The 13,110-nt window shown below is 39.7% G+C and overlaps 1 protein-coding gene across 1 annotated transcript in view; it reads left to right on the top strand.

Moving 5' to 3' along the window:
- The window catches only part of CLMP (CXADR like membrane protein), an 86,758-nt gene that overhangs the window by 53,146 nt on the left and 20,502 nt on the right, over nt 1-13,110 (top strand). The window contains exon 2 of the mRNA XM_006925256.3: nt 12,076-12,233. Within this exon, the coding sequence (XP_006925318.1) occupies nt 12,076-12,233 (158 nt within the window). The remainder of the gene's footprint in view (nt 1-12,075; nt 12,234-13,110) is intronic.

Genomic DNA, 13,110 nt, shown 5'->3' with positions numbered 1-13,110 from the left:
ATATAAGTCAAGTAGTGCAATGTTTTGCACATAGTAAAAATTGTTAGCTATTATCAATAAATGCTTCTGTATGGGGGTTTTAAAATATATTGAATCATAAATTTGTACTATCTATCATTTTGTTTGTTTCATGGCACTTCTGTCTGTCCCTAGAGAGGGTGACTGAGGGGAGAAAGAGATGAAATTCAAACTCTTTGTTATTAGTTTTGATAGGAAGATGGAGGGGGAAGTATAAAGTTAAAGGCTAAAATGAGGCTTTATTTTATCAGTGGATTTTAATTATCAGCATAATCTCAACTCTCCATTGTCATGAATTCTTAAAAATGGACTACTGTCCTCTCTGTAGTAAGTCTGTGTCTATTTTTAATCCCCCCCCACCCCGTTCAAATCTCTCTGCAGAAGCTAATAAAAGATTTAGATTTAGAAAGGACTTAGCATTTGGAATGAATAGAGACTATAAATAGACATGTCAATGAAATAGGTTAGTGAGGGATCTAGTTCTCAGAGAGTCTCAGAATCAAAGGTACACATTCTTGTCTCATCTGTGCACTGACATGGTCATGAACATAAGGGTCTCTGGACAGCTGCGTGTGTTTTCCTGAGTGTGTGAACATGGATACATGCATGGAACATGTACTAGTATATTACTGAGGACAGAATTCTGAGAGATAAGTGGTGTATTTCCGAGTGACAGAGTGATCCCAGTGTCAGTATCTTTCCACTGACAATTGTTAGTGGTGATACGAGGATAAAATAGTACTCCCAAATAGTCATCCCCAAGTCTGTAGGACAGTGACCCAGCTGACATGTTGATTATGTCATATTACTGACCAGTCCATGAGAACTTGTCAGGACTGCAGGTCCATGGTGATGTTCTAACCTGCCAAGTGCTGAGGTCAGCTCAGCGACTGGTTTCCTAAGCAGTCAGGCTGCCATTCCCAATCTTTCGAATGCCGTCATCTCATTTATAGCTACAAAAATTCCAACCTAATCTTCAAGGCCCAGGTTGAATATTCTTTTTTCTATGAAGCCATCCCTGGTCACCATGGTGATCTTCCTCCCCCCAATTCCTGTAGCACTTTCTGACCTCACATTGCTATTGATTGCACACTGCCTTTAACTGGCTTGTTGGGTGTTGTTTTGTTTCTCTATTACTATGGTCTCTGCATAGATAAAAGACAATGTCATTCATATTTGTATCCCTAGCAGCACCTAATATAGTAAGAGGAGTGCCACTTATATTCATTGAACAAAAATGCACACCTAGTTACTTTCCTCTGGGTCCCAAATATTTTGTCAGTGTTCCTGTTTGTAGCACCTAAAACCTGAAGCATTGAGGTAAAATGTTTGTTTAAGGAAATGCTACAGAAATCAGTGTCCCTGAAGATATATATATGAAGATATATAAGATAGGATATATGGTATACTATAATAAAAAAAAATTATACTAACAGACCTGTCAAGATATTAGAACAGTTTTGCTATGATTTCAGATTCTCAGTGATAATAAGAGAATATGAAATTTTCATACATTTCAGCAGACTAGTTTTAATTATGAAACTGCCCTGAAGGCAAGACATTGACCTTCTGTAGACCTTCCCAAGCTTGAGGTTCTAGACTACATGTAACCAGAGCATTTGGGATTTTGTAATTCAGAAAGTTACTGGCTTAGAACAAAGACTGAATTTCAAGATTGAAAGGACCTCGAGAGTTCTTTTGCTGATTTCTTAGTCCTTCTAATCCTTCTGGGACAGATTTTTGTTCCTTCCCTCTTTGTCTTTTCTAACTGATTCTCTACAGACAATGTTTCATAGCACCTGAGTAATTGATTTGTCTCATAATAAATTCTGCAATTAAAATAAGGGATTTTTTTTTTGGTATTATACAAAGTAAACATCTAATTCAATTGGAAAAGTTAAAACAGTGACATGAACTTATTAAAATAATATGTTTCTATTTCTTTGATAAAGTTCCTTTCAAATGTCTGACCATATTTTCTAAGATTTCCATTTTCTCCATGGTTCCTGAAAATTAAATGCAGAGGGTTTGAAATTTAGCATGTAACCACAAATGGCAAAAAAAAAAAAGTGCTTCTCAAGCTTACATCCAAGGTAATCTATTATTCTTTGTCAACTACAATCCTTTTTACTAATAATGTAAAGGTCAAGCATGCCTAATCCTCTCTAAGTAAATTCTGCCCCCTTGTGGATTAAAACATCCACAGATAGGAAAGAAATGCTGTAGTTAACATGGGCCAGTTCCTTTTAATTCTTTCAAAGAGGCCTTCAACAGTGTTTACAAGTAATGTTGACAATAGAACAAAGCTAGACTATTTGTGTAGATTTTTAAAAGCTGCTTGATGGTGACAAATACATTGACAGATAGCAGTATATATTTGTGTCTTATACTTTGCATCCCACTCAACTAGGACAGTGCCTTGAATATCCTAAGTACTCAATAAACATTTCATAAAATATTATAGTTAGAAAAGACATTAAATACTAAGTTCAGCATCCACATATAAGAATCTCCTTTACAGCCCTTGACATACTCCCACTTGGATGACTCCAATAATGAAAAATTTACTAAATGATATAGCTCATTCTCCTATCAGACAGGACTGTTAGAAAGTCTATCAATATATTAAGCCCAAATAGAGTCTTTTGTAAGAAAATCGTATCATTTCAGAACTAGAAAAAGCTATTGGAGATCTCCCAGTCTATCATTTTATGGTTGAACCCGTTATGCCATCTGGACTTAATTTAGCCCTCTGGCACAATACCCAATAAGCCTATTACTTGTTTTTACAGCCTTTTAAATGTTGGAAGGTAACTACCATGTTGCCCCTTAGTTTTCTATCCTCCTAACTTTTCACCTATAATTATGTCAACTACTCCTCATATAACATGTCTTTTTAAATCCCATTATCTCCTAGTCAAAACCCTCTGGACGCCAACTTTATGTCAATATCTCTCTCTCAGTGTGCAACATCTGGAACTGAATACAGATGTTCTAGATGTGCTCGCTTGACTAGTATAGAGTACAACAAAGTTGTTACTGCCCATATTTGGGACATCAAACTTCTTGTAACGCAGCCCAGATTCCGTCGGCTTCTTTAGCAGTCATATCACACTATCAGTCACTGTAAATCTTGTAGTCCCCCAAGTCCTCCAGGTATTGCCTACTCTATGCTTAGGTATAACTATAACTTTGAACATTTGTCTCTATAAATTTTATCTTGCTTTTGGGTCAGGATTCCAACTAGTGAGATACTTATATGTCTTCAGTGTGTCCAATCAGATCAGCTCTGATACCTAGCTTTGTGCTGTCCACATTTAATCGACATAATCTGTTTTTCCAACCAGTAAGTTCAAGGCAAAAGTGATCACTTTTGTCGTGGGAAAGAGAATGGAATAAAAATTGGAGGTGAGGTCATGTCCCCTTCAGCTTTGTGGCCTTAGCTGTGTAGTCCTCAGTTTTCTCTAAAACAGATGTGATAGCATTAGCCTTCTGTGAGCTCATGGGACTCCCAATGGGATAATATATTTGAATCGGCTGAGCTAAATAAATGTAAAGTATTGTTAATCATTAGCTTTCAAATGGTTTGAGGGAGGAGGAGAGACTGTTATCATCTTTGTTTTCCTAGCACTATATCTGACAGTTAAAAAATTCAATATAATTTTTTAACATAGGTAAATACACACAAACTATATTCTGAGACAGTTTCACCTAGGGGAAGGGTGGGGAGTTGATCATTTTTAATCAGCTTGTGTTAGTCTGAAAACTTTGACTCTCTTCTATCAATACAGGGCTCTCTCGTTTCCCTTTTCCTCTCCTCCTACCTCTAGCTTTGCTCCCACTCTCCTCCTTTGCTCAACTTCCTCCCCCACTTTATTTTTCTCTTCCTTTCCCCCTTTCCTTCCTCTCCCTCATCTTCTCCCTTCCCCACTCCTCTAAAATCAAACCACAGACCCAGAAGCGGGGGAGGCTCAGATATTGAGCCTTGGTCCTTTGGTCCTAGCACCTACGCCACTAACTTTAGGGGTTCCAGGAACAAATACTCACCTCCTGGGGGGAAAAAAAAACAAGGTGCCATGCTGATTCCCAGATGTCCGAAATTCTACTGATAACCTTCGAGCTTCATTTCTTTAGCTTTAGGCTTTCTCTAATTATCCAATATATGTTCCTATATTTTGAGAAGACATTAAAATATATCAGTCATTTAGCAGCTCATAATGAATGTGGTTTTCTTTTTCTAAAAGGGAGCTGGCTGGAGAGATTCTGAGGTTGGGCTGGGTATGGGTTTGGTAAGGCAAAAGATTTAGAAGAGAAACTTCCCTAGTTGGCAGTGAGGAAGCCTGACAGGCAAGGACAGTTGCTGCCATTTGCTCAAGCTGCTCCCTTCACCAAGAATGCTTTTTTCTTTCCATCACATTTGTGCAAGAAAAGCCTATCTTTCCAGAACTAGCTCAGTCCCACTTACTCTCAGAGTCTTCCTTAACACTCATGTCAGAAATAATCTTCCATACAATATTAATTTTCTTCTGTATGATAATAATGTGGCTCTGGAGAACACTCTTATTTTTAGGAGTGGTTGCTGAAACATTTAGAGGTAGTATCATGCTATCTGAAACTTATATTCAACTGGTGTAGCAAATATATATATAGAGAGAGATTAAGCAAATATGGCCAAATCCTAACAGTTATCAAGCAAAATGACTTCCAAACTTCTCACAATTCTGCTTTACCTCCACAGCATGTTTTTCTGGTTTTTCTTGTCTTTCAAACCACAGTATGTACAATTATTAGTAATAATAATTTCCTTTTTTTGTTTTTAATAAAGACAGAGTATTTTATTTTCCCCCCAGCTTTATTGAAGTCTAATAGACAATTGGTTGCTCATATTTACATTGCACAATTCAATGAATTTTGTTTTTCAATTATAGTTGGCATACAATAATATATTAGTTTCAGTCGTACAGTATAGTGATTAGTTATCTGTGTAACTCACAAAGTGGTCACTCCACTAAATCAAGTAACCCTCTTCCTCCTTACCTATTTTTTACAACACTTTTAACTATTTTCCTTATGCTGCACTTCATATCTCCATGACTATTTTGTAACTATCCACTTGTACTTTTTAATCCCTTTGCCCCTTTTCACCATCCCCTCAACTCTCTTCCCAGCTAGTAACCCTCAAAATATTCTCTATATCTATAAGTTTATTTCCATTGTTGTTGTTGTTGTTTATTTTGTTCATAAGATTCCACATGTATTTGAAATCATGTGGTGTTTGTCTTTATCTGACTTATTTCATTCAGCGCAATACCCTCTAGGTCCATCAAGGCAATATCTTTTTCCATTTACTCCTTTTAGTCTGTGTGTGTCTTTTAATCTGAAGTGAGTCTCTTTTAGGCAGCATACGTAGGGGTCTTGCTTTCATATCCATTCAGCTTCCCTACCTTTTGGTTGGAGCACTTAATTCTTTTCCATTTTAGGTAATTGTTGATAGGAATGTAGTTGTTACCATTCTTTATTCATGTCTTTTCTTCTTAAAGAAGTCCCTCTAATATTTCCTGTAACATTGGCTTAGTGTTGATGAATTTCTTTAGCTTATTTTTGTCTGGGAAGCTCTTTATCTTTGCCTCTAAATGAAACTTTGCTGGATAAAATATCCTTGGCTGTAGATCCTGGATTTTCATCACTTTGAATATTTTGTGCCAAGCCCTTCTGTACTGCAAAGTTTCTTTTGAGAAATCGGCTGCCAGTCTTATGGGTGCTCCCTTGCAGGTAACTAACTGCTTTTCTCTTGCTGCTTTTAAGATTTTCTCCTTGTATTTAACCTTTGGCATTTTAATTATGATGTGTCTTGGTGGGGACCTCTTTGGGTTCATTTTTTGGGGGACTCTCTTAGCTTCCTGGGGTTTTATGTCTATTTCCTTTCCAGGTTAGGAATGTTTTCCATCATTATTTCTTCAAATATATATTCAACTTCTTGTTCTCTCTCTTCGGGTATCCCTATCCTATGACACGGATGTTGTTACCCTTAATTTTTTCCCAGAGGATCCTTAAATTATTATTACATTCTTGGTTACTTTTTTCTTACCATTCTAATTGGGTGTCCTTGGCTTCCCCATACTCTATATCGGTGGTTCAATCCTCTTCTATATCCACTCTATTGATTCCCTCTAATATACTCTTCATCTCAGATAAAGTGTTCTTCATTTCTGACTGGTTCCTTTTTATAATTTCCATTTCCATTTTTATGTTTTTTAAAATCTCTTCATTAAAGTTTTCATTGAGTTCATCTATACTTCCTTAATTTCATTGAGCATCTTTAGGACCAGTGTTTTGAACTCTGCATCTGTTAGATTGCTTGACTCCATTTTTTCTGGATCTCTGTTCTGTCCTTTCATATGGTTTCTGCTTCTTTGTCTTCCCATTTTGGCTGCATTTCTGTGTCTGTTTCTAGGTACTAAGCAAAGCTCCTAAGTCTTCCAGTCTTATTAGCATGGCTTTGTGTAGTAGGTGTCCAGTGGCACAGTCTTGAGAGGAGTTCAGCTGTAGCCCAAGTTTAGCCCCAACCTGTTAAGATGTAGCAAGCAATCCACAGATGCTTGTGCTTATAGTTGCCTCAAGAAGCCATGCCAGAAACCAAGGTCAGCTGCCACCAGTGTGAGCCTTGGCGCTGCTCGGCAAGTGGCATAAGACTCACAGAGGACACAACTGGATGTGGCTTGGGTAGGGCCGCAAGTTGAGGGATCCGAAGTTTCAGGGAATTCTCTGGGGGGAGTGACTAATGTCATCTAGTTCGATTCTGTCTCAGCTATGACAGCGCTGGGTCTGCACATTGGGAGCAGCGGGAGGGCTCAACAGAGGAACAATGGATACTGCCGGAACTTCTGCCCAGGAGAAAGCCTTGCCTCCGGCCCTCGCTCTGACAACTCAGTGTCCCCCTGTAAGTCCCCAGAGCCCCCCTGAGCAGTTGACCTGGCACTGGTGCTCAGAGCAAGTTCGTCACTGCGAAAGTCCGCTCATGAACACGGCTCCTTTAAGAAGTGTCTGCAGCTGCGGGCTGTCACTGCTGCAGACTCCTTCCCACTCAGCCCATCAGGACTGGGCAACCTCACGTCCTCTCCCCTTGTACCTTCTACCACTGCAGGGTGATTTTTTGTTTCTCTCCCTAGTTGTAGGGCTTCTGTTCATCTAGATCCCAGGTGACTCTGCTTGCTGTTTGCTCCGTGTTTCCATCACAACTTTGATCACAACTTTGATGTGGTCATAAGAGGGTATGAACAGAATGGTATCATCTGTACCATTTTGCCTAGTCTTCCTCATAATTACCATTTTTTGAGTATGTACTATATACCATGTACCAACTCCAGACACTTTACATACATCATATATAATCCTTACAACAATCTTTCACAGTGGATGTTTTTATGCTCATTTTACAGAGAAGGAAAAAGGACTCAGAGTAGTCAGACAGAATTCAATGGTCTTTTCACCACTAATTAAATCCACATCTATCTTACTACAAAGCTTATATTCTTTCTATTGCATCATGCTGCATCTTGAATAGCACAGCATACAGTGTTCCAATCTGGAAGCTACATACAACACACACACACACACACACCCCTACAGAATTATATGTGTATTAGTCTAGAAATTAGAAGGCCTTTGGGTGAGTCACTACTCTCTAAGCCTCAATTTCTTGATCTATAAAATGAAAGAAGTCAATTTTAAAATTTAAAGTCTTCTGTATTTTTCTGACTGACATTCATTAATTTTGATTTTCCTGTGGCTTTCTGAAATATTCTAGGTAAAGCAAAACACAAGAAAATTCTCTTTTCATTCAGGTAAATGAACAAGTCCATTGAGAAAAGTGAAATCACCAGGTGGAAGGAGATTGAAATCACACCTCAATTGCCCATTAGCAGGTGCCCTGTTATACATTAAATAATGTGAATGACACAGCTCCTGCACCTGATATCGATCAGTAACTACTATGTCTCTCTACTTTGTTGCTTATAAACTGTATATCTATACAATTTGGTAAACATCTCAGTTCTAAAAAACAACCCACCTATTCTCCACCTGTGCAACAAGCACTGTGGCCTCTCTTAGATAGGGCCCTAAGGAATGCTGGATACCTGTGTTGTTGAGGGCAGCACTGGAGGATCCATTCTTTGGTGAAAGTAAGCATCCAGACTTAACTGTGAGACCTGAGCACTTAACTGTGTGCCCTGTAGGAATTCAGCAAGTATTTGAGAAGTAGAAGAATTCTCTGTTAGGGAAATAGAGGAATGGATATTTTAAATGCGGCATCTTAGTTTCTTTTAAAAGTTACCTCTGGCCTTTTGCTTTGTTGCGTACATGAAAGCAAGATGAGTCACCAGGGGTTCTATGGGGAGCCATCTGAGAAAATTCAGTCAGCATTCTTACCCTGCCACATCTCCACAAACCTATAGAATCTGATCTGGAAACACGGCCTCAATATGTAATGTAAACAGTGTTTCTGTCAGTATGGGAAGGCTATAGGCTTTGTTAAGTTGGACTAAGTGAATTTTCTTGAGTCATCCAAGACATTTATCTGACCACAGATACAATGCTAGTTCTTTGTACATACTTTTTAAAAGACTTCAGTATGAGTGTTTTAATGTGAATGGAATTGTTGAAATCACTTTTTAAAAATGTACTATTATCAATGGATTCATCTTCAAAATATGTTGTTTATTTTTTCCTCAGTTATATCAAAGTATTCACATTGAAAAAATGTTACTTCTGTCCTATATCTTTGAAGGAGGTCTTGAAGGTTCAAGAGAAACTTTAATAAATGTAAATGCTCTTTAGAGAATAAAAGTTTAAACTAATCTTAACTGACTGTAGGCAGCAGTCATCTGAGAAAAAGCCCTTCTAGTTGAGAACATTTTGGCGGGAGATGCCTATGTGCCATTGCCAGGTGCTTTACCTCAGCTCATTTAATTCCCACTTTGCAGATAAGAACACTGAGGCTCAGAGAGGGTAATTCTTCCAAGCTCCCAACAGTCCTTTGTTAAATGCCTGAGTTGCATGCAGAAGCCTCCACTTTGAGAGAGCCCACAGCTTCCATGATTGCATTGTGCATGTGCACACAGAAATGGAGGCGGTCCTCCCCACTGCCACCTTCCAGCAGCTCTCCCCACTGTCAAAGGCTGCAAGTGTCCCAAACACCCAGCCTCTGCCACTTGGTTCTTCCCTTGCATCTGCCACTAACTAACTTTGCGACTTGATATTTCAATTCCCCAGGCTGTAGTTTCCTCATAAGTGAAATCTTGATGATCTTTAAGGTCTTTCCTAATGAAGATGAATACTACAATGCCCAGGAAACCCAAGGCTGCCCCCTGGGTGTTTAGATTGCTCCTTCCTGCTCACCCACCAGGTGGCTGACCCTTGCTGATCAGCCACCTGGTGGGTGAGCAGGAAGGGACAATATAACCATTGCCAAGCCTGGTTATATGCAGAGCTCAGGCCCCCATCCACTTAGGCTACAGAGCTGGGATGTGGGTTAAAAAAAAAAAAAAAAAAGTGTAGAAGGACCTGACAAATCTGCAGGGTTCTCAGTGGTCTCTTTGAGTCTGGGGAGCTGAGGTTCAGGAAAGAATAGAGGTGCATTCACTGATCTTGAGGCTCCCTGCCTTGGTAAAGTCATTTGTATTCACTGAGTGGTCCCCTCCCTGCACTGCTGTATTTAATTCTGGGTATGATATAAATAGAACTTGGCACTCTGGCAAAGCACACCACCCACCACTATGTTCCTTCGCTTTTGGGACATCAACTAAACCTGAGCCTTTGATTCCCTCTAGTGGTTTAAGTTGGCAACTTTCATAGCTGATTTTTGCACTTATTTATTCAACGTATAGTAAGTGCCTAGTGTATGCATCAAATTGGTGCTGGGCTTTCTAGCTTTGCCAGGGGTGTGGGACACTGATTTCATTTGAGCAGCGTTGTCTAGTGTGAAGTGATCAGGGATAGAAGCAAGAACTTCTTGCAAGCTTAGCTTAGTACAGTGCAAACTGGCTAATTTCCTTCCTGCTCTATAGCTGCTTTATGGGGACTGAAGGAGGATGGGTTTTATATGGGTTATTTCTGCCACTAAATAAACTATAGGATGTTGGGCTGATTCCTTTATCCCTGGGCCTCAGTTTACTCATTGGTAAAATGAATGCATGACTTAGATTCAAATCAATCCAGTAAATATTTATAGAGCATTTGCAGTGCGTAAGACCCAGAGCTGGGTGCTATGGAAATGCAGTGGTGAATGGCGCTAACTTTTAAGGTGCTTACTGGCTAGTAGGAGAACCAGAAATCCAGGAAGCCACATAAAACACAGGGCGTGAGCACAAAGCATGACTGTCAGAGTGAGCTCTTCAGTGAGGCAGACCTGGGTGGAGCCCCTGCTCTGTCACTTCCTTGCTGTGTGGTATTGGGCAAGTTGCTAATCTTCTTTTTATGTTTCCTCAAGAAATTTGAATAGTAATCCTTTCTTTATAGGTTTGAGTGCTCGGTCTAGAGCCAAACCATAGGAATTGCTCACTAAATCATGGCTACTCCCATTGCAGTGTCAAATCCTAAACAGAAATAACAGAAACTTTGTTGAGAATATCAGTAAGATCATACAAGGGGCCTATCCTGTTGGTTCTGGAGCTCCTTCTTATGCTCAGCCTATTTCTATGGAGCTTGACAATCCACATGCTGCTGCTCTTAAGGTAGATGCCTCCGAGGGCTGTAATCCTGCAGTTTCAGCCAATCAGCTCCCCAGTAGAGAGAACAAACCAGTTTCCCCTGCTCCTTTCTCTCTAGTTACTTTTCCCTGCAGGCAAGAATAGAGGCCCTTTTCCTTCCCACAGATTTGCTGTTAATCAACTTTGGGAAATGAACGGGAATAAGAGAGGTAGCTTATATGTTTTGGCTAGTCATGATCCTTGGTCTTTAGTGCTTAAAATGCTTCTGAGGTGGCAACGAGTCCCCTCCAGAAGAGAGGACTTTACACAAGCACTTGAGTCTGTTTTACCTTGGAGGTTGTATGATTCTGTTCCATTGTGAATGGCTTGAAAGAGATCATTTTTCACTCTGATCTCCTTTATTACTATGTAAGGAGATAAAAGAAGATCCAGAGCTAAAGCACATTTGGAATGCCAGACGCATCATACCTAGAATCCAGGTGGGGTTTCATCATATCAATTCTTCAGTCATCAGTCCTATAGATTTAATAGTAAACAATGTCAGAGCCTTAACCAGGTACTAAGAGAGAGATTAATAGGAAGGAGAGAAGATGAGCTTGGAGTCCAAAGTTGCTGACAGGGTACCATTTCTGGAAAAAGATGAAAGTTGAAGGTAAAGAAAACCAAAAATAGAACTGGATTCCTGTTGACTAAAGGGGTATCGGATCAATAGAGGGACAGGATCCAAATGTGGTAACTAAGAATTTCGCTTTGGATAGAAAGAGTTGCTTCATATTTTGAAGCCCTATGATATGAAATTTTAGAGAATAGAAGATAGAAGTTGGGGTTATAAGAGAATGTGTGTCCCTAAGGGAAGCAGGAACTGCCCCCAAGAGTCCACTTGTTCCCTAAGGCATTTCTACACTTACTCAGAGGTCTGTAAGGGTAATCTGTTTCTAAGAAGGCTCTAAGGGGTAAACTGGTATCAGCCTTTTCTGGGGACAATGCTAACTTCTCTTTTGGTTTCTGTCCTATCAGAAGCCTTTGCTAACAGAGGAGAGAAAGATAAAAAAACGCAGTTGTTCTTGACCTGAGCGATTTCATCATTCATAAAAACCCAATAAGGTAGGAAAGACAGGCATTAATAGAAGTGTACTTTGGCAGACTTAAAGAAGATATGATGAATTTAGTTAATGGAGGAGCCAGTGTGAGACCCTGGGACTTCAGCACTTCTGGTCTTAGGATTCTTCCAACACCTTGACTTGCTCCTTGCCCACAAGAGCATCCAATGATGATTAATTGCAGTATTTGGTTCCCACACATTGCTATCCAGTTTCTGCATTACTCATTAGAGGTTTTCCTCTTCTAGTTTCCTGCTATGTTGGAACCTTGGGGACTCACACTGAGATCAAGAGAGTGGCAGAGGAAAAAGTCACTTTGCCCTGTCATCATCAACTGGGACTTCCAGAAAAAGACACCCTGGATATTGAATGGCTGCTCACTGACAATGAAGGGAACCAAAAAGTGGTAAGTATATACCTACTGGAGTAGAGGCCCCTCCTCCTCTTCCCCTCGGCCTCCTTCTTTTACCTTTCCTTAGTCCTCCAGCTTTTCTCATTGGATCAGGAAGGGCTACAATTGCTTTTTAAATCAGGCTTATAGTTGAAAGACATTAGATACAAAACTATAAAAAAGAAGGATATTTGAGTTGTAAGGAATAGAGAATCTATGTTCTTTGGACAAGCAAGAACTACTAGAAAGCCATCTGTCATTTGCCCAAGGAAGGAATCTGCACTTCTAGTGTCTTTCCTAAGAAGGGGACTAAGATGCAGCAACTTGATTCTCTAGTCTAGTGTGCCAGAACTATACCTGTACAGGGAAGCCTGCTTCTCTTCCTCCTCTGAAACCGTTACCACCTGCCTATGCTTGAGCTTTGCACAAAGTCATGACTTCTAAGTGCTAAGATCATGTCATGTGACAAATGACATATGATACAGAGGAGCAAATGCAGGACAAGAAAATGTTTAATATATTTAATTGGTAAGCTAGACAATTGATACTGGTTCTAGAGTTGGAAAATAAAGGACCTGGCCCTGGTCCTTCTGTGCTCAGGTTACGTAGGCCCATCATGATGGTCCATTGGTTTTTACAAGCTTTTGCAAGTGTGAACAGAACTTGTAGTGCTCTGCTCCTGATAATCTGCTTGGAGGGCCTTTATTAGAGAATGAGAACTAAGTAACCTACTGTTATCCTTTCTGCCTTGGCTGTATTTAGCCACTGTACCTTTCTTTCCTCGATCTAGGTTTTCTAGCATAACTATTCTCACTCCTTTTACCCATTGACTTATTTCTAAAACTCTGCGTTGAAGGATTTGTGTTTTTAAAAGAATCTGTAACTTAGGGAA

Source organism: Pteropus alecto, unplaced genomic scaffold (genome assembly GCF_000325575.1).
Source record: "Pteropus alecto unplaced genomic scaffold, ASM32557v1 scaffold479, whole genome shotgun sequence".
In the NCBI taxonomy this organism is placed as follows: Eukaryota; Metazoa; Chordata; class Mammalia; order Chiroptera; family Pteropodidae; genus Pteropus; species Pteropus alecto.
The sequence above is the reverse complement of the archived record's forward strand: the minus strand, read 5'-3'. Positions and strand labels throughout refer to the sequence as shown.